This window comes from Oscarella lobularis, chromosome 13 (genome assembly GCF_947507565.1).
Source record: "Oscarella lobularis chromosome 13, ooOscLobu1.1, whole genome shotgun sequence".
In the NCBI taxonomy this organism is placed as follows: domain Eukaryota; kingdom Metazoa; phylum Porifera; class Homoscleromorpha; order Homosclerophorida; family Oscarellidae; genus Oscarella; species Oscarella lobularis.
The window spans coordinates 2260474-2281086 of record NC_089187.1 but is presented as its reverse complement, the minus strand read 5'-3'; the positions used below and the strand labels follow the sequence as shown (position 1 = coordinate 2281086).

Here is a 20613-nt window from a genome sequence, read left to right as displayed (position 1 = left end):
AATAACAAATCATCCCCCGTATATTCCATTCTAAGGAGACCGGCTTGTTATCGTGTCTCGTTCCCGTGCGCCAACGCGAACGCTTCTCAACGCATCGCCCGCGCCAAGCAGCTCAATATAAAAAGCCGTCTCACGCGCGAACGCATCCCGCCCGAACGAAAAAGCGCAGCGAAACGAAAAATCAACATGGCGGCCGCTCGAGGATTCTTCGACCAATACTCGGTCTTCTGCGTCTTCGGCTCCGTCGTCGGTTGCGTCGTCGTGCCCCTCATCACCCAGGTAACCCGAACGATACAAAGCGACGCGCCTTCGAACTCGTATCTAACGCAATTTCTCCGTCGCGCGCGCGCGCCTTCGCGCAGTCGTTCGAAAGTCTCATCTTCTCGGCAATCGTCATCACGCTCACGGCGAACCGACTCTCGAAACGCGTCCTGGCGAACGAACAACGGGTACAGTACACGCCCCCCTTCACCCTCCCTGCGCCACACAACCGTCTTCCCCCCACGTGGAACGATCGTAAACGCGTCTTTCTTTCTCTTCTTTTTCTATGTAGTCGGCCGGTCATTCGCCGACCGCTGGCGCCGAACGGCGTCGCGCGACGGCGATAGGGACGTCAGGTTCTCTCGCATCCGGGAAGAAGAGGAAAAAGTCCGGTTGGCCGACGTCGCAGCAACAGGTGAGCGCTGACTCGCTTTTGTAGAATAGTCGAATGTAGGCGACAAGTTTTCTCGCGTTGTTGGAAAATAAAATTTTTCTAATTAGTTAATCAGAATTTTGGGAATTGTATATTATCGTCCCTAGAGTCCTTTTTTTTTGAGGGACTGTGTTGAGAATCTCTATTTCTTTGTGTATAGGGAAGTTTGAATTTTGACTATGATGACTTGAGGAGACGACGCGAGGAGGAGGAAGAGGTGAAACGTCGTGAAATGGTGAGAGAAGATCCGCCGTCCGCCGATTTTCCGGCTCTCCATGCGCACTTTTTCTCCATAGGAGCAGCGCGAAGAAGATCGGCGTGAGAAGAAAGCCCGGAAGAAGATGGAACGACGAGAGAGAAAGGAACAGGAGAGAATTATTCGCGAGGTACTGTATTCTACGGGGAGAGAGGGGGGGAGGGGAAGCGAATACGCGAGAGTTGACGTAGTAACGAGACGTTTCTTACTATGGATACTTTGGCACCTTCAGACATCAATGTACCTACAATTCGTTACCATAGAAGCAAGTGCATGAGGGGGTCTATAGAGTATCTACAATAGCATAGGTATAGTCTAGTCTAGTCTGATTGCACTGGGGACTTTGATACAGATGAGGAGACTTTCTGACCACTTTTTGATGTCATATAGCCATTGATGTCTATGTTATTATAGTCCGTTTACACAAGAGACTTTCTAACCGCGACGTATATGTATCCGGTTTACATAAGAGACTTTGTAATCATGCTCCACGTAGCCACATGCAACCAAGAGAAGTGTCAGTTCTAGTGTGGTTACTCTAATAGGGTTTCAAAGTAGCTTGTTCTACAAATCAGTGTCCATATGCTCTGTATAGAATTAATTAACTCATCTCACGCTCTTCGTTTTTTTTCTTTTTTTCTGCAGAAAGAAGAAGAGGAGAAGCAGAAACGACTGGAAGCGCGTCTCAATCATCATCACAAACGATCCAAAGGAAGTGGAACCGCGCCCCCTTCCTTACTCGAAATGGACTTTCCTCATCATCAAATCGAAACGATTTCATCGTGGCGCGACCAACCGGTCCAACGCGCCTCGTCGACGTCATCCATAGCGTCGTCCTCGTCGAACTGTAGCAACCCGTCGCCACGGCACCTGCGACCCCAATCGCCGCCCACGCGAAAACCCTATAGACCGCCGACGTCATCATCGTCGTCATCATCATCGCGTCCTTGGTATTTACCAATGAAACAAGTATTAAAACCCTGTAGTATTTCCTATGACGCATCCGGGCCTTCGTTGACTGCCCCGCCCCCGCCGCCCCCGCCGCCCGTCGACGCCGGGTCGAGCACGTGGGTGTCCGGTAGTAGCAAACCCAAAGAGACCGAGTCGACTTCGACGGTTTCCGCGCTAAGAATAGAGGACGTCGAGCCGGGTCGTTTTGTGACGGAGGACCTGTTGAAATCGCCCATGTATGATTCTCCCTTCACTGAACCGCTTCCCGTTTTTAATTCCTACAATCCGTTTGGTGCGAATGGCGTCGTTGATTCGGGCGTTGCCAAGGAGAGTACTACGAGCGATCCGGGACCTCGTTTGTATTCTCTGTTTGGGCAAGAAGCGAAATCGGGCATGTTTGGTCAGCTGGTTGGAAATGAAAGCGTCTGATTGGCTGGAATGATTTTTTTGTGTTTGTTTTCGTCTGTGATGGGTGGTCCTAATAGAGTGGCGATGCTTTGCTATTATTTCTGTTGGCATTTTCAATTTCTTCTCTTTCCTATAATACGTCCGTGGCAGAGATTTTAATTCGATTCCAAAGCACCAAGATATCCGGGGTTTTATTACGTAGAAAGAACGTCTGGTGTCCACGTGACGTCTCGACAGTTAAGATTGAAATCAACCGGTCGATCGCCGTGCCTAATTTTTCATTTTCCACTCTCCTGACGCCCGTGGCGCGTCGACAAGGCTACGAACGAACCATGGCAGCTTACCTGGAACCGGTAAGGCGCTTCGTCGCGTCGAAACCGTTCGCGCGACGCGTTTTCGAAAAAAGGGATCGCGCGTCTGGCTCGCGATCGACGGCCAATGGGAGCCAGCGATCACCGAATCGAATCGCGCCGGCCAAATCGCCTTCAAGACCGAATACGGCAAGGTAAAAAGGAAGTCGAACAATGGCGGAGTCCCGGAGAGCTTCCCCCCTCTTAGAGCGCGTCTCGAAAGGCGGAGGAGTGCACGCGCGACGTCGTAACGCCAATGCACGAGACGAGCGTCGTCGGCGTCGACGACATGGCGACGCTATCCGATCTCCACGAAGCGGCGATTCTCTTTAACATACGAAATCGCTACAACGACGATCGTATCTATGTACGGGATATTCGCGCGCGCGCGCGCGCGGGGGAGGGGACTCCTTTTTTCTCTTAGACTTTTATCGGATCGATTCTCGCCGCTGTGAACCCGTATAAGTCCATTGACGGGTTATACGGGAAAGCGATGATGGAGGAGTACAATCGGCGGCATTTGGGGGAGAAGCCGCCTCACGTGTACGCGATTGCCAACGAGGTTTATTACTCGTTGTGGAGAATGTTGGATAATCAATGCGTTTTGATTAGGCAAGAAAATAATAATTATTATTATTATTGATGTCATTTTATTTTTAGTGGGGAATCCGGCGCCGGTAAAACCGAGTCGACGAAATTCATTCTGGGCTATTTGTCGGAATTGAGTCAGCAATCGGTTGGCGAATCGGCAAAGGGAACGGCGAGAGTCGAAACAGCAATTCTCCAGAGCAGGTAAATAATAATCATTTATTTATTTATTTATTTATTTATTTAATTTTTCTAGTCCTATTCTCGAAGCGCTTGGAAATGCCAAGACCGTCTATAACAACAATTCGAGTCGTTTTGGCAAGTTCATTCAATTGCAGTTCAACGAGAAAGGCTTCATCGAAGGCGGACGCATCGCTGATTATCTTCTCGAGAAAAATCGCGTCGTGCGTCAGAATCCCGCCGAGCGAAATTATCACATTTTCTACGCGTTGCTATGCGGCGCCGACGAGGAAATGAGGCAGAAATTTCAACTTTTGGATCCGGGACGCTATCACTATTTGAACCAATCGGGATGCGTCGGCGATCCGAGCATCGATGATGCCGCGGATTTTGAAAGAGTCAAAGTAGGAAACATTTATTTAATTAATTAATTAATTAGTATTTATTTTTTGTTTAGGCTGGCATGTTGACGATGCAATTCAGCGAGGAAAATATCAACGATGTTTTTCAAGTTTTGGCTGGAATTTTGCACTTGGGAAATATTCAATTTGTGACGGCGGGCGGCGCTCAAATTGAAGCGAGAAAAAGTAAGAAAACTAATTAAATAATTGATTAATTAATTAATTTTGTGTGAAGTTGTTCAATTCGTCGCTCATTTGTTGAGTCTCGACGTCTATCAACTGGAGGACGCACTCACAAAGAGAATGATGGTGATGAGAGGAGAAGAGATAACGACTCCTCTAGACGTCCACCAGGTACAGCATCCCACGCGCAAACCATGCGTAAAGACACGCGAAAAACACAGAGAATTGTACTACTATAGGGTTTTGAGAGAGGCACTTATAGTCTCTCTCTTTTGAGAGACTACTTTTTACATTAAATATTTATTTTATTTATTTTTATTTATTTTATTTAGGCCGCTGATTCGCGCGATTCCATGGCGATGGCGTTGTATGCGACGACGTTTCGTTGGGTTCTCAAGAAAATCAATTCGCGTATCCACGGAAACGAGTCGTTTCGTTTCATCGGCGTCTTGGACATTTTCGGATTCGAGAATTTCACGGTGAATCGATTCGAGCAGTTCAATATCAATTTTGCCAACGAGAAACTCCAAGAATATTTCAATAAGCACATTTTCTCGCTCGAACAACACGAATACAATAAGTAAGAAGAGAAAAATAAATACAATCAATAATCAATACCCTAATTAATTAATTAGGGAAGGCATTCAATGGGTCGAAATCGATTGGGTCGACAATACGGAGTGCTTGGATTTGATTGAAAAGAAGCTCGGAATATTGGATCTATTGGACGAAGAGAGTCGTTTTCCCAAGGGAACAGACCAGACGTTTCTCACCAAACTCCACTCAGCTCACGCCGTAGAAAAAGAAAATACAAAATGAGATAGAATCGATAGTAGAGCTATTTTTTCTATAGGGGAATTCGTACTATGTGAAGCCGCGCGTTTCTGGGACGACTTTCGGGATCAAACACTATGCAGGCGAGGTGAGATCAATAGTAATAAGATAGCGGAACCGTTGCACAGTAGCTAGGACTCCCATAGATCTCTCTATTTTTTATTGATGTATTTGGGGTCATAATTTCACACTGAAAGGTCTCAAAGTGTCAGAGGTTCCACCGCGAATGCTCTCCCTCCTTTTGACTAGTTTCTCTCTTATATAAAAAGCGCTTTTATAAGAACGTCTTTCTAATTTCATTTTATTATAGGTGATGTACGACACGGTTGGCCTACTTGATAAAAACAGGTACAGCGAAAAATTCTTTTTTTAATTTATCTATTTCGAATTTTTTTCAGAGACACGTTCCGAGACGATATTCTAAATGCTCTCAAAGAAAGCAGGCAAATAATTAAATAACAATTTTTAATTGAATAATTTAATTAATAATATTTTAGATCTGATTTCATCTATGATCTTTTCGAGCACATGGAGCCGTCGACGAGCGATCAGAAACGCGGCGGACGAAGTCGCGCGAAAAAGAAGATGACCGTCAGTTCGCAATTCAAAGATTCTCTTCATTCTCTCATGTCGACGCTGAGCCAAGCGAATCCCTATTTTGTTCGATGCATAAAGCCAAACGGATCAAAGGCAAGAGATACGTTTTTTAAATTTTTATTTATTTATTTATTTTTGGATGATATAGGTTTCCAATAAATTCGAACCGGATCTCGTTATGAGTCAATTGAGATATTCCGGTATGATGGAAACGGTGCGAATTCGACGAGCCGGATTTCCGGTTCGACGGCTCTTCGCCGACTTCATATTCAGGTAGAATACTTATAGAATCAATAACGATTAAGACGTTTTTTCTCATAGATATCGCGTTCTCGCGCGCGGATTGGGCGGCGATCCTCGCGATGTAGCCGGAAGTGTTGCTAAGCAATTCGACGAGAGTGGAACGCATTGGCAATTGGGAAAAACAAAGGCGAGCGAAATGATATTATTTCTTATTTTTAAATATTTATTTTCTGTTCAGATTTTCTTGAGGGAAAATTTGGAGACGTTGCTTGAGAAGGAGAGGGAGAAGCAATTGGACGCCGTCGCTCGGATTATTCAAGCTTGGATGATCGGATTTTTGACCAGGTTTGATATAATAAATAATTATTTTTTATATTCGAGGAGCCATGTTCTGCTTAGAAAAAGATATTTGAAAACGAAGCAGAGAATCGTCGTGCTTCAAAAAGTCTACAGGGTCCGTTATTGCTAATTAATTAATTATTTTTAAAAAATTGTTTTTCTCTCTCTCAAGGGTCACTTCTATAGGAAGAGATACTTGGAAACGCGTCGAGCGATCATCGTTTTTCAAAAGGTAAAATAAAAATAAATAGATAAAGCGTGGATTAAACGTATTGAATTTTTTTGCGCAGTTTGCTCGCGGTTGGTCGGCACGGAAACTGTATCAACAGTTGCTCGAAGAACGTCGATTGGAAGAGGAGCGACTTCGAGAGGAAGAGCGGCGGAGAGAAGAAGAAAGACAGAGGTGTCTAAAAGAACCGCTAAATAAATAAATAAATAGATATGTTGGTGTTTACAGGGAGCTGGAACGACTGGAGGAGGAGCGAAAGACGCAAGAATTGGAGGAGATGAAAGCCAGGGTATAAATACACATATTTATATGCTGTATTATATTTTAATTTTTTTTCTTGTTTTAGCTCGCCGAAGAGGAACGACAGAAGAAAGCGGCGCTCGAATTGAAGAAGCGCAAAGCGGAGGAAGAGAGCAAGAAGGCGGTGGCGAAAGCGAAAGAAATCGAACGCTATCGAAAACGTCAAGAAGAGCAGGAACGCGAGGCGAGAGAACGCGCCGAGGAATCGATACGAATGGCAGAGGAGGCGGCTCGCGCGGCCGCCGAAGAAGCCGAGCGTCTGGCGCAGGAAGAAACGGCGCGACTCGAAGCGGAAGCCGAACAGGCGGCGATATCCCAAATAGCAGAATTGGACTCAGCATTGAGGGTAAGTAATATACACAGTAAGATGCTCTTGAATTATTAATCACCTTCTAATTGTTATTGACTATATATATATATTTATTTATTTTTCAACACAGTAAGATGCTCTTGAATTATTAATCACCTTCTAATTGTTATTGACTATATATATATTTATTTATTTATTTTTCAACACAGTAAGATGCTCTTGAAATATTAATCACCTTCTAATTGTTATTGACTATATATATATATATTATTTATTTATTTTCTACACAGTAAGATGCTCTTGAATTATTGATCACCTCCTAATTGTTATTGACTATTTATTTATTTATTTTTCTAGGCTGCTGAAGAGGATAGTGATGAGGAGGAGGGCGAAGTTTTGCCTAGTACTTTGTCTGTGAGTGGAACTGGCATGGAAGAGCGACGAATGTCTGAGTTACCTCCGGGAGTCGAGGACAAGACAATCGAAGGCTATTTGACAATGAAAGGTAAGTAAAAATAAATCAATTTTAATTCTGATTAATTTTTTGTTTTAGCCGGAAGTAAGTGGAAGAGACGTTGGTGCGTTTTGAAATTCGGCACTTTCATGTATTTCCGTGCAAAACAGGTATAAAATAAATAATTAAATATTGAATTGGCTACGTTTTTTTTTCTCAGGACTTTGTGAGAGCTGGCTGGATGGAGAAGAAAGGCGGCGGAACGGGAACGCTGTCGCGTCGAAATTGGAAGAAGCGATTTTTCGTTTTGAGAGACGACCGAAAGTTGAGCTATTATGAGAAAGATGAGGAGGGAGCGAAGCTCCTGGGCGTCATCAACATAGCCGAAGCCAAGTAGGGAAAAATCAATATAACCTCATACGATATTTAATTAATTCTTTAAGGGATATTTTGGAACATGGTCCAAAGGCGAATTCTTTAGGAATCGAAGTGATTGGTCGAACGTATCACATTATAGCGGAATCGGAGGAGGATTGCCGGTACTAGAGAACGAAAATTAATAAATAAATAAATAAATTTAATTGATATAATTAAGCGGCTGGGTTTCTGTGCTGAAAAAGATGCAATTGAGTTCGGACGACGAAGTGAAGAGAATGAAGAACGACTCGATGAATCCGAGAAACGCTGTGGTAAGAAATCAAATTAAATAAGATTAATCGCACGTCACTATTTATTCCACCAGGGAACCTTGGATCTTCCCAACATCGAATCCTGCGCCCCATTGGGATCTACATCCAAGTAACGTCTCCATAACTAATGATATATTTATTTAATTATTTAATTCAAGGCCAACAAGCTTCACAATCATCACCACGGATCGTGTATTGCAATTCATTGCCGATACGACGGGCGACATGAACGCGTGGGTCTCAGGTAATGACTATTTATAATATCAATACTATTTCTCGATTACGCTCTTGTGTAGCTTTGCAGCCGACCGTGTTCAGCGACACGGCAATGGGCCCTTCAGCTGCAATAGAAAAAGGCGCGTAAATGGGAACGAATGGAAGTCTATAATAGAAGGAAATTACTTGGGGCGTCTCTCTTAGGCTGGCTTATCAAGGAATCCGTGTCGAAGAAATTGCGAACGAAGCGATACTTTGTGCTGAACGATCAAGGACTCGACTATTATAAGTCGACCGACACGTCCGTTCCTCCTGTTGGACAAATCCTGCTCAACAGGTCAGCACTAATGCATTATTTATTTATTTATTTATTTATTATTTTATTTTCTAGTCTTTGTACTGTGTATCAACCGGATGAACCCACGGGCAAAGATACGGGTATTAGAAAATAATCTTATTGATGATTTCCTATTCTTTTGCTCCTAGGTTTCGTCGTGAACAGTCGTCGTCGTTTCTATAAATTGACGGCTAAATCGCATTCCGACGCGCAACGATGGGTTCAGTCGATTTTGGACGTGATTGACAGTCGACCTCCCATTATAACGCCGACAGAAAAATTGATCGACGACATCAAAGTAAAAGAATTCAATTATAAATCAATTATAATTATAATGGAATTATTTCGCAGGATGCCAAGTCGAATGAGATCAATGCCATTTATCGGATCAATCCCATACTTTGCTACACGAGTAACCAGCTCAAATCGTCTCTACTTCCGCTTCCCTATGGAAACGTTCAGTCTCCGAGTATTTGATATAAAATGAACCGTTTTTTTTACGGTGAAGAATTTTTGCTCTCTTTTTCTTTAGAAGCGAAAAGTCGCGGCTACGGAACTTTGCAGGAAGAGGCGCTGAGAATTTTCAACTCTTTGCAAGACCAGGAGTCAGTTGGCGATCCAATACCCGTTATACAGGTAATAATAATAGGAGCAATAATCGTTGCCAAATAAAATGATTTTTTTTCTCTTCTAGGGTATACTGCAGACGTGCTTTGATCTTCCCCAGTTGAGAAACGAGGTACAGAGACCTTTTTATTATATCATATGTATTATTTTTAATTGCCGTTTTGCGTAGGTTTATTGCCAGTTGATCAAGCAGACGAATACGACGCAACAGGACTCCATTGCTGTGCTTAGAAACTGGCAGGTGAGTTATTCTGAACATTTAATTAATTAGGCGATTATTTTTAATTAGGTTTTGGCTTGCATGTGCTCTTCTTTCTTACCGGCGCGAAAATTCCTTCGCTATCTTCGATTCCACTTGAAAAGGTTCGATTAATTAATTAATTAATTAATGAGATTATTTTCTCTTTTGATGCAGATTCCAGGAACTATTTCCTCACACGGAAATGGTCAAGTTTTCGAATTTCTGCACCGAAGCAATCAAGAGAACGAGACCAAGGTAATAATCAATAACTATCAATTTTTAATTTCTCTACGTGTTACGTACTAGGGATTATCCTCCGTCGCGAGAAGAGATCATCGCTTGCTTGGTGCGCGTTTTTTTTATTGAGTACTGATAAATAGGGATTAAGCGTTTCTAGGGGCGACGAGAGTTGACGGCCGTCGTTCACTGTTTCGGCGGCGGAACGTGCAAAATCTCAATCAATTCATCGACCACCGCAGGCGAGGTAAAACTAAAGTACTCGCGCAAATAGAATAGAATCCCCAATAGGTCAGCGTCTAAAAGATAGAGCCCTCTTTTCGACAGTACATAAACACTCGAGTACTCATTCGTTTATTGTGTCTTTTAGGTTGTTCACAAATTGTCTCTCGGCATCGGAGTGATGGACAGCAAAAATCGATTCGCCCTCTTCGAACAATGCGGCGAGCTGTCGAAGGCGATCGAAGATCGCGCCGTCATAGCGGACATCCTGGCGAAATTCGAAAGGTTTTAAAAATCAAAATCAATAACCTTTATTTATTTTTCCCTTTTTATAGATACGAAGCTCATGGAATCAACGAAGGCGGAAAACGATGGCGTCTCTTCTTCAAGCTCTTCTGCTTTCTCGACGTGAACGTGTCCCACGACAGTCTCGAAGCCGGTTTCATGTTCGAACAGGCCTACAACGACGTCATACAGGGTCGATTTCCCGCTCAGACGCAGGCACTCGTTCGTTTGGCGGCGCTGAGAATTCAACACGACGTCTCCGATTATAAATCGGGCGCTTGGATGTAAGCGAATTTTTATATGACGATTATTATTATTTTTTATTGATTTTAAGACCTAATTTGGAGACGGTGTATCCTGTGAAGAAGAAGGACAAGGCGGGACGTGAGGAGGACTTGGACAAGGGATTTACTCTCAAGGTTGAAGTGGCAGGGGATTTTAGCTATTTATTATATTGATTTTTTAGGGAACTCTGAGGGGATTGGGCAAGGGGACTTTGAGAAAGTTGAAGAATAGTAATAGTAATGATATTATTCTCGTTGAAGTTGTTGGGGGGTGTGCGAGTTAATTTAATTTAATTGCTACAGTGGATAACGATGATCCGAATCAGAAACTCGCCGACGAAGCGGAATTGCAAGCGATCAAAGTGAGCATCACAGATCAATGGAAAAAACTCAAAGTAAGAAGAAAAATCAATTAAATTAATAATATATATTTTTGCATAAAAAGGGGATGTCACGAGAAGTGGCTCAGCAGCAATACATGGACGTTATACGCAATTGGAAGGGCTACGGGTCCACCCTCTTTGACGTGGATGTAATAGATAAATAGAATTATTTTTATTTATTATTTATTTTGAGTGGGGTTTTTCTCTTTGAAGTACAAGCAGGACAATCGCTATCCCAAGGAACTTTGGCTCGCCGTGAACAATCGCAACGTCGCTTTGTACAAACGAGGCGATTTGGAACCCATCGTTGCCTATCCTTATGAACAGTGAGAACGCTTGAAATCCGAGAAGAAAACTGCTCGATTTGCTCCTGTAGGATCTTGTCCTTCGGGGCGCCTGTTGCGAATACGTATAAATTGATTATGGAAGGCAACATAGTCGTGTCTGTAGAAACGCCAAAAGTAAGTAACAATAAATAAATAAATAAATGTTATTAATCATTTATTTTTATTAGGTGTTAGAAGTGGCAAAGTTGATGAAAGCCTACATCAACGCTATCGTGAAAGAACGCCGAAATTCTCAAATGCCGCCCACCGCCGCGGCCGCCGCTCCAACTCGAAGGTGAGAGGTAAGGAGAGGGAAACTTATGAGAGAAGATTTCGTGACAATTTTGCATACTAATTTTTCAATCGTCTCAGTGGCAGTTTTTAATTATGGACCTAAATCAAATCCTTTCGCCCCAAAGCGCTAAGTCCACAGCGAGCGAGTCTGCGCATGCGCCGATGACGATTTAGGTGCGAGTTTCGCCTTGCAAAATGACGTCGAAAAGCAACGAAAAAGCGACTGGAATGAGTTGAAAGGTGAAACAACGTCATCGCGCTGTGAAAACGACTGTGGTGGCCCTCTTTAGGGCACCACGGGCGCTTCGATCGCGTCGTTCTCCGAATCTCGTCCATCGCCAAGACGCTCGAGCAAGTTCTTCATCTAAAGAGCACCCCGGGACGCGCAGGAAGTAAAAAGGCAAGTAAAATAGACGATAGCGATTCGAAAAACGAAAGGGGCCCCACCTCATCCGTATTTTTCTCCCGTTTCCTCTGATCCTACACATCGAAACTTTAAACGACACCTTTTGTAATACGAACGAGCTCAAAGAGCTCAAACGAGTCAAAAATAAGTACGTTAGTTATCAAGCCTTACCCGGAAGTGTTTTTGTACGAAATTTGACCGGTACGAAGTGTTTTACCTCGTGGGATTGTTCTACTGGTAAAATAGAGTAGATCTAGTGCGTTTACGGTAGTTGGAAATACGTGAGTTGAGGTTTTTAGGCAACCGTGAACTATAATTCATGGTTTTTGGCCCAAAACCTCATCTCTCAGAATCTCAAAATTTTTACTTCAAACAATAGACCTTTTAGTATCTAGTTGATTCTATCATCCCAAATTAGTCTACCGTGCTAATTTTTGGCTTTTTTTGATGGGGCGGGAATAATATTAACACATACCAAAAGGAGGTCTTTTTTCGTGCGAAATTTGATCCGTACAAAGGGTTTGACCTTGTAGGGTTGTTCTACTAATAAAGTAGAGTAGATCTAGCGCGTTTATTTGGAAATTCGTGAGTTGAGGTTTTAGGCAACCGTGAGCTATAGTCCATGGTTTTTAGTCAAAAACCGCGTCTCCCAGAACGTCGCGATTTCTACGTGAAACGATAGGGCTAAAATGTCTAGTTAGCTCCACGATCTCAAAACTGTCTAGCGCCAATTTTTTTGGTATTTTCGAGGGGTGTACCGGAAGGGGTCTTTTTTTTTCGTGCGAAATTTGACCTGTACGAAGTGTTTGACCTTGTAGGGTTGTTCTACTAATAAAGTAGAGTAGATCTAGCGCGTTTATTTGGAAATCTGTGAGTTGAGATTTTTAAGCAACCGTGAACTATAGTCCATGGTATTTGGTCATTTTGGTGACCTCTCCGATTCCTAAGATTTCTTTATAAAACGATGGGGATTGGTTGCCTGTTTGACCTCACGGTGCCAAATTGATCTCACACCTCAAATTTTGGCTAAAATTGGAATTTTTCGTAGATGATGATATCAACACATGGATCAGTTCCCTCCTCCTCCTCCACGGCGTTTCTTCAACCAATTCAAGGTAAAAAAGACAATAGATTTGAGTGCACTGGTTTCATTTTGAATTTAGTTCTCTCCTCTCCCCAACGGATCAACCAATCCGACGATACAGATGCAGAAAGAAGAGGAAGTAGACGAAGACATCACCCTGGGGACTTGGGTCAAAGTCTCCCTCCTTGTGGGGCTGGAGGTTAATCAGCTTCTCCCCTGTGGACTTGGGTTAAAGTTCACCCTGGTGACTTGGGTTAAAGTCTCCCTCCTTGTGGGCTGGAGGCTAATATGCTCTCCCTTGGGGACTTGGGTCAAAGTCTCGCTCCTTGGTGGCTGGAGGATAATGTGCCTACCCCCTGTGGACTTGGGTTAAAGTTCACTGTGGGGACTGCAGTCTCAGTCTCACCGCTTGGCCAGGAGGTCAAGCGGCAGCGCAGGATCAACCAAGGAGTACCAAGGAGGAGGAGGAGGAGGAGGAAGGGGAGACGGAAGAACTTTTAATTTTTTATTTGTATATACGGGATATTTTTAATAAAATTTTGAACATAACTTTCCCTGCTTTTCAGTGTGAAACATACGCGCGACGTCGAACATGCTCCATGCGCGGTAGCTAAGGTACTCGCGCGCTAACGCAACCTTCTGAAAAGAAGGCGCCGCGCGCGCAACTCCCTAAGCTAACGTACGTTGCTTTTGTCTCCATACCCTGGAGATCAAAAGCTGCGTGCACTACTGCTACTTCCATGCATTTCATGCACTAAAAAACGCGCGCCAAGTTCTCCTCTTTCTCGTCGGCGTTCTTCTTTCCATTTCGACTTGTACAGTAGGCAGAGCCAGAGCTAAAGAAAAGAACGAAATTCAGTTCATAAAAAGTCCATATGCCAGTTAGAAAACGTATCACCCAATGAACGCGTGCAAGAATAGGGGCCCCACCACACGAAAGAAGATGCAAAGGATACCTACTGGCTTAGAAACAAGTCGATTCGGAATCGGTTTACGTCCGGCGCGTTTTAGGAAGAAAAGGGGACCCAATCGTAATCGCGAAGACGTCGACTTGGTTAGCTTACCGAAGTCGCAGATCTACATTCGGTGTAGCAAGGCAGGCGCGAGATCCTTCGAAATTCCAGAGAAACCTAAGCGAAGGAGTTTTGGAGCCCCTCGGCTGCCAAGATGAAGAGTAAGGGTAGCTCGACTTACAAGAACGCTAATCTTCCTTCGGCTTAACAACGCGAGCGTCGAAACTCTTCGAAATCCTTCGAAAATCGAAGAGCAGCACTTGAACAAAACCACGTGGTCACTTGATATCAACTCTTCAGACCACGTGGTAGAGTACACGTACACTAATAGGTCAATCTTAATTAAATGAAAGTCCTATATAGCTTACTGCAGTAGGTGGCACAAGAACAAGGCCTTGACTAAAGCATCAGTGTCAACGTTGTCTAAAATGCTTGGAATAGCTTCGCAATCACCGCTGCTGCCTATAACATATTTCCTATTCAAATTTGCAAATAATCGGATAAGGAATATCAGTGCAAATAAGCGCTGTCAAACGTATCTCGTCATCAAAGTTCCGTGGCCTCTCCACCTCCGCCGCCGCCGCCGCCCCCGGCCTTTCTCAACGCTTCGACACCATACTTCTGTGACGCAGCCGTAAAGCAAATTTGAAAAAAAAGCGCATGAGCCTCGGTGCCCCTCTTCGCCGAAACGACATAATGCTCCATATCGCGCTCCTTCGCCAACTCGAGCAACGGCACGAGCCCCTCCCCCAATCGCGCATCGGCACTCAAATCGGACTTATTCCCCACCAAAGCCATGTACTGACTCTCGGAAGTGAGCTTCAAACCGGAAGTCAAACGCGCGCGCAAGTCATCAACCGACTCAGCATTCGCTTGCGAATAGACCCACAGTATTGCGTCTTTTTTACGCAGCGTCGTGCGCATGACCGCGGAGGACATCGTCATCCCGCCCACATCCCAAACGGACACCTCGAGCGGCGGCGCCTCGAATCCCCCCGTTACGAAGAGCGGCAATTCGACGGTGCATCGCGAGAGTCGCGTACCGGCCGTCGGCTTTCGTCCGGCCCCGTCGAAAACGTATTCCTTACCGAGAATCATTCGATCGATGAGACACGTTTTTCCGACGCCGCTCGGACCCATGAGAAGAACGCTCACGGGCATTTTCTTCTTCTTTTCGGCGACGACTTTGATTGCCGACGTCGTCGCGCGCTCGTCTTCTTTTAGAAGAGTCGCCGTTTCGTCGGCGTTCGCTTCGTCGCGCGGTACGATTACGGAAGGTGTTACGGCATCGGTTTTGTCGCTTTCGTCGACGAGTAGGGGCTTCTTTGCGGCGCCGTTCGGCTCTTCGGTGACGAAGGTCGTCGTTTCGCTCACCTTGGGGCTTCGCGGCGGCGATTTTCCCAGCGATCCGTATTCGCCGGATCTTTCCTTGTCCGGGGTTTTGTTCCCGCCGTTCGCTTGGGGCTCCTTTTCCTCTTCTACGATCGGATCCGACGACGAGTCGTCGTCGACGAGACGCAAGCAGCCGCAACAAGCTCCCATTGCGGTGTAATAGATTATCCGCACGCACGCGAGGCGTTGAATAAAAGGAAGCGTTTGTTCCTGATCACGTGGGAGGTGATAGCGAAGTGTCCCGGGGGAAGGATTGTTTTTTTTATTCAGTAGAGTGATTACGATAATAGATATTTTTTACCCAGTGCATGGACCTTTTTTTCAAAAGCTAGCGATTCAATTGCAGTGTTGATTTTGTAAAATGGATTCATTGTAACCTGAGAGAAAAAACATTCAATTAATTAATTAATTAATTAATTAATTAATTATTATCCGCTCATACTTTTATATAAAGTTCGTAGACGTCCTGGAAAAAACTGCGAATTCCGTCTTCATTTTTGACGTCATGAAGAATGATAAACCTCATACCTAAATATATTTATTTATTTATTTACAAGATTTTTCTCCATCGCGTTACTACTTACGACTTGCTGTTACAAAGGCGGAAACGAACCATTCGTTGAATTTATCAACAATCCGTAGATACCTGAGAACATCCCGGATTAATATTCTGCACCGCCGCAAAATTCCACGATTTTTACATGGCAGTCGTGTTCCACATGCTTTCGTCTACTACGTCTAAAGCAGCATGTGCTACAAATTCGTTCAAATGATGGTGATCGTCTTTCTAGTGAGACTTTTGAGTCGTCGCGAGGAATGGGGATCGAAATGCTGACTTTAGACGAGTCTTTGGCTTTTGACGACGACGATAGTTCGATTCGGAAGACAGGATTGTCGTTGTGACCGACGATAACGAAGAAAAAGTTCGATCCCATTCGGACAGCACGCGCGCTAGGCAGCGGGAGAAAATCCCGAATGCGAAAATCAAATATTTGCTTCTGTCTGTGGACAGTCACTTACTGCAGCATAAAAAATTAGAATGTCTTAAAAGGACCGCTTTTGGACGGACCAAAGACACTAAAATGTATACAAAAAAGCGAGTAAAAATCTGAACAAATAAGCTTACCGATTGCTACCAAGTATCTTCATGCGCAATTGCTCAGATGCACGAGCAATTTCACGTGACTGCAAAAGAGCTACTATTCGAGAAAAAAAAACCACAGCGATCGTATCAGTGAACCTTTCGCACTTCCGCTTCCTTTTCTCTCATGACTGTCTGACTTCTCATGTCCTTGAGCTGAACTTCCTGTTCGGCATATCGTCGCCTTTCCTCTTCCTCCCGCCTCAGCCTACGTAAGTCCCACCCACGCACGTTACCCCGCCAAAAAAACCCCTACATATGCACGCCCCCTAACATTTCCGCTTTCCTCCGATGTTCCTGTTCCCGTGCTATCCTCTGCTCGTGGGCGGCCCGTGCCTTTTCCTCCACGCCCTTAGCAACGACGATTTCGGCTTTTTCCAAAGCCTAACAAACAAATTTGCACGCGCGCGTGACGATAACGGATTCGCGTGCGTTCACCGCTTTCTGACGCAAAGCGACGCCCACTTTCCAGTCTTCCACATCCTCCCGCAATTTTTCCACGGTGGCCTGTCGCTCGCGTTCTCGCTCCGTTTGCTTGAGCCTCGAAAGAAACGACTAGTAGTGGACTTCCCCAAAAGGGGGCCCCCGTCTCGCGCGCCTACCGATTTGCTCGAATTTCGTCGTCGCGAATAGCCTGATGTGCGAGTGCGCGCACTTCCGCGCGGGCGTGTTTTTGCGCGATCGACGCTCTGACGTACGCAAGGTCCTCCCTAAAAAATTCATGCAAATAAGACGCTTCCTTCTAAGTGTGACCACTTAGTACGCGCATCTGTACAAGCAATGCCGTCCGAAACAAGAGCTCTAATTAGTTCGATAAGCACGGTATCCCCACCCTTCCCAATTCACTTTCAAAACAAATGACACTATTCAATTAGCATTTATCTCGTGCCAAAAACGAATCAGGGCAGGGGCGCGATATGGGATTATGCATCCGTCGGATAATAGGGAAGGAATCCTGCACGCGACTGAAGTGGCGCTAACCAGATCGGCGGTAAACTTCATGGGCGGCGTAGGGGAAGATAAGCGGCTCTTTCTAACTGATTGCAACGTGCAACAGCTGATTAATCTACGATAGTGGGAAAGGGAAGGGAGAGGCCACAATTCTATCAGGCACCTGCGAATGATTAGGGGAGCTATAGGGGAGGGGGCGAAGATACAAGTCTTCTCAACCTCAATAGGAAGAGAAAGGTCTGTCTAATGATTTTAACGCCGCGGAAGCTAGCTAGCCCTGAATATGCGAAAACTTTCGAGTATGAAACCACTTCTACCACAACATTAGTGTTACAATGTGACCTGGAATCGTAGTTTTGCACTAAAAAGGTCCACTAACTTCCTCTAAATTCGATCTATTTGTCTGACACTTCCACTACTAAAAATTTTTTTTAGAACGACCTTTGGATGTTAGTTTTGAAGGAAGGCATGTGTTAGACTATGTCAACTGAAGTCCTAAGGTCTGGTTAACTTCCTGCCTCACCCATTGTGCACCAAACTCCATTAAAAACATTGAAAGGTCACAGAGTTATCGGGGAAAGAGTGTCGAATTTTAGTAGGAAAATTCTTTCGCCCCTAAGATATAGCTAACTTTCTGTTTCACTAAAAACATCGAAAGGTCGGCCACAGCGAAAGTGTCAAACAGATCGGATTTACAGGCGTATCTCTCACCCTAAGGTCTAGTGTTAGTACAGGAGATCTAATTATAAGCAATACTTCATCCCTATCTAGCCCTCACGAACGAAAACTAAAAACGTCGATTTTTCTACACCCAAATACTTCTTACTCTTCGTTTTGTTTGATCGCCGTTTTGAGCTGTTCGTGGGCTATTCGTTCCTTGAGATTTTTCTCCTGCAGTTGCGATTTTCTCCTCTTCTCCTTCGCCTCGCGTTTCTCTTCGGCGCGCGCCAACGTCTCCTCGAGTTGCTCCTGAGCCGACAAGCGAGTCATGAAGTCTTCTTGGGTCAAATGCTGAAGCTTGACTTCCTAATAAACACCGCGAAATGACCACAAAATTAAATATGTATAAACGACTTCAAAGAAATGGTTCGAAGACCTCACCTGGAGCTGCTTCTTTTTCACTTCCTCAAGCTTCTTCATCTCCATTTTCTGTATCTATGAAAATAACTGATAACCGCAATTAGTTCATATACAAAATTAATTACTTTTCGTTCTTTGATTTTCTCTGCTCTTACGTCCCAACCGGAAGCTTCGTTCTCTATCAAACGTCTCTGATACTCAATCTCTTCTCTCTCCTGTGCTTCTCTCTCCAACTTCTTCCTCTCCTAAAAATAATCAATAATCAATAACTAACTCCCCCCCCTCTCCTCACCTGAATCTCTTTCTTGTGTCTGTTTCTCTCAATGACGCTTTCCCTATACTTTTGCTCCATTATTTCCTGTTCTCTCGCCGCTTTTTCCTTCTCTCGAAGCCACTCCTTCGAAACAGCCGCCTTCACTTCAGCCAAAGCCTTCTCCTCCTCTCGCCTAGCAACCATCAATTCCAAAATACGCAAATCCTAAGAAACATTAGAAATTAAATTAACAAAAACGCAAATAATTTTTTTCATTTACCCTTTCCGGAATATCAGCCGCAACAACTTTGCTTATGGATTTCCTAGCGTCGCTTCGTATACTCGACTGGCTCTTGGAAGAGAGCTGTTCAGCGGTAAAGGAACGCCTCGAAGATGCTCTAGAAGATCCCATGCTCGATGTCGGTCTTCTTTTATCTGATGAGGTCCTGGGACGAGTTTTGGTTTTGGAGCCGTCGTTCGTTCCTATTGCCTCTCCAACTAATTCCAAATTTCTCCATGAGTCCACTTCGGAAACTTCTTTTTTCTTTGTCGTTTCTATATTTATTATTATTTATTTGATTATTTAATTGGCATTTCTCTTCTTTTCTTTTACCTGGTTGTATTTCTCGTTCTTTCATTTTACGTCTTTCCTCTTTAGCTCTCTTTAGTTTCTCTACGCGATTTTTTGAGTTTGAAATTTCGCGCTTTTCGCTCTCGCACCTTTTCGCTCTTCTTCGTATTTTCGAAACGACGCGTATATCGACGAATCGAACGTTCCGAGCGGCTTCAGCTGCTGTTCGAACTCCGAAAGAGGCTTGTAGAGGAGCTCGATGGGCTTCATGTTCAACTTCGCGCATGCCTAGTCGAAAAAGTCGGCAAAGGAGCCTCGAAACGGGGTCCACAGGCTCGTACGCGCAGCGAACGAGGACTTGTCAAGATGTATTGACTCGTTGCAAACTGCGGCTGCTCGAAATTCGACAAATTGATCATGAACCGACACGCAGGCGAAGTCAAATACAATGCATGGAGTCCCGTATAATACATTTAAAAAGAAACTCCCGTATCGAGGAAATGAAATCGATTTCAATGCTAAAAAGAGCTATTTCAATATGTAGAGAGCCGTACTTTCCGTAGTATAGCATAGAAAGCGTTCTGCACAGTAAAATATGATATGCGAGAAGGGAAGGAAAATACATCATCGTGAGAGCTTCGTGTGCCGTTACTAGGTGTAAATTACAGGGAACGGGTTCGTTTTAGGAAAGATAAATATTTGTGGTCAATCCAGAAGGACGACAGGACCTATAGGCAAACAGAAGCTCCCTGTGCGCACACGAATGCAGGCATGCGCAACGCCCAGCTACACGGAACAAAAACAGGCTCGACGAACAAAAGCGGAATTCAATTATGCCACTCACAGATGCAAAAGCGTCAGCTCTTGCGTACTAGCCTCCAAAAACGGCATCCAATATCCTCAGGGAGGTCAGCGTCCGTTTTTGGAGCTTATGAGCATTCTCCTTTCTAATATTTACGCGCCATTCGGCTAACATCCGCCCACTAGTGACGTGCGTAGTGTAAATTGCGCACGTGCAGCAACATATCCCGTTTCACAAAGCATTCAGGGTATTTTCCCTGCATTTTCTATCGGTGTTTCTGTTCGCAGACGCCGTACTTTCAAAGCGGTGACTAGAGCTGCCCACGCCATCCACGCAAACCCGTGTTCGACTGCTAAAACTGTCGCTCTTTAGCCGTTATTTCCGTATGAATTACCTAATCGGCGGTTCAAGTAGAAACTCGAACCCACCCACGTTGCGACAAAGATTCGCTTCGTAGCGACT

The 20613-nt window shown here is 44.5% G+C and overlaps 5 protein-coding genes across 6 annotated transcripts; 2 read left to right on the top strand and 3 right to left on the bottom strand.

The window, feature by feature from the left end:
• The first annotated feature begins 21 nt into the window (after positions 1–21).
• On the top strand, positions 22–2489 carry LOC136194443 (drebrin-like). The gene is made up of 6 exons (XM_065983564.1): positions 22–279; positions 363–449; positions 554–676; positions 855–929; positions 991–1080; positions 1596–2489. Exons 1-6 carry the CDS (start codon positions 187–189, stop codon positions 2328–2330), a joined length of 1203 nt encoding a protein of 400 aa, XP_065839636.1. The 5' UTR covers positions 22–186; the 3' UTR covers positions 2331–2489.
• Positions 2490–2515: 26 nt separating this feature from the next.
• LOC136194406 (unconventional myosin-X-like) lies at positions 2516–11582 on the top strand. Its single transcript, XM_065983506.1, has 50 exons — positions 2516–2662; positions 2716–2814; positions 2868–3026; positions 3084–3271; positions 3320–3451; positions 3504–3831; positions 3885–4014; positions 4064–4182; positions 4344–4591; positions 4647–4806; positions 4865–4933; positions 5156–5193; positions 5244–5288; positions 5343–5535; positions 5591–5715; positions 5764–5872; positions 5924–6030; positions 6085–6139; positions 6197–6256; positions 6315–6427; positions 6482–6542; positions 6600–6899; positions 7221–7368; positions 7417–7487; positions 7538–7710; positions 7761–7856; positions 7913–8006; positions 8060–8115; positions 8165–8250; positions 8303–8362; positions 8427–8559; positions 8614–8660; positions 8709–8857; positions 8911–9028; positions 9092–9195; positions 9254–9298; positions 9356–9427; positions 9476–9549; positions 9602–9682; positions 9734–9773; positions 9825–9911; positions 10035–10171; positions 10222–10455; positions 10506–10590; positions 10638–10692; positions 10759–10850; positions 10901–10987; positions 11052–11164; positions 11215–11299; positions 11353–11582. The coding sequence occupies exons 1-50, from the start codon at positions 2642–2644 to the stop codon at positions 11461–11463; spliced, it is 5592 nt and encodes a 1863-aa protein (XP_065839578.1). The 5' UTR covers positions 2516–2641; the 3' UTR covers positions 11464–11582.
• Positions 11583–13439: 1857 nt separating this feature from the next.
• Positions 13440–15578, bottom strand: LOC136194452 (ras-related protein Rab-1B-like). 2 transcript variants are annotated; one of them, XM_065983576.1, is made up of 4 exons: positions 14330–15578; positions 14143–14285; positions 14013–14078; positions 13440–13784 (listed from the first exon to the last, which is right to left on the bottom strand). In XM_065983576.1, the coding sequence occupies exon 1, from the start codon at positions 15501–15503 to the stop codon at positions 14508–14510; it is 996 nt and encodes a 331-aa protein (XP_065839648.1). In that variant the 5' UTR covers positions 15504–15578; the 3' UTR covers positions 13440–13784; positions 14013–14078; positions 14143–14285; positions 14330–14507. The 2 variants fall into 2 exon arrangements, with proteins under 2 accessions (XP_065839648.1, XP_065839647.1); XM_065983575.1 differs by having other exon boundaries at positions 14143–14255.
• A 14-nt stretch (positions 15579–15592) lies between these two features.
• Positions 15593–16458, bottom strand: LOC136194463 (trafficking protein particle complex subunit 2-like). The gene is made up of 6 exons (XM_065983588.1): positions 16374–16458; positions 16190–16304; positions 16055–16140; positions 15938–15999; positions 15796–15881; positions 15593–15730 (listed from the first exon to the last, which is right to left on the bottom strand). Exons 1-6 carry the CDS (start codon positions 16379–16381, stop codon positions 15632–15634), a joined length of 456 nt encoding a protein of 151 aa, XP_065839660.1. The 5' UTR covers positions 16382–16458; the 3' UTR covers positions 15593–15631.
• On the bottom strand, positions 16309–19831 carry LOC136194431 (coiled-coil domain-containing protein 177-like). Its single transcript, XM_065983552.1, has 14 exons — positions 19691–19831; positions 19499–19637; positions 19392–19451; positions 19059–19333; positions 18818–19003; positions 18651–18770; positions 18547–18600; positions 18272–18471; positions 17097–17204; positions 16933–17035; positions 16769–16878; positions 16594–16702; positions 16480–16538; positions 16309–16430 (listed from the first exon to the last, which is right to left on the bottom strand). Exons 1-14 carry the CDS (start codon positions 19820–19822, stop codon positions 16388–16390), a joined length of 1698 nt encoding a protein of 565 aa, XP_065839624.1. The 5' UTR covers positions 19823–19831; the 3' UTR covers positions 16309–16387.
• Positions 19832–20613: the final 782 nt, after the last annotated feature.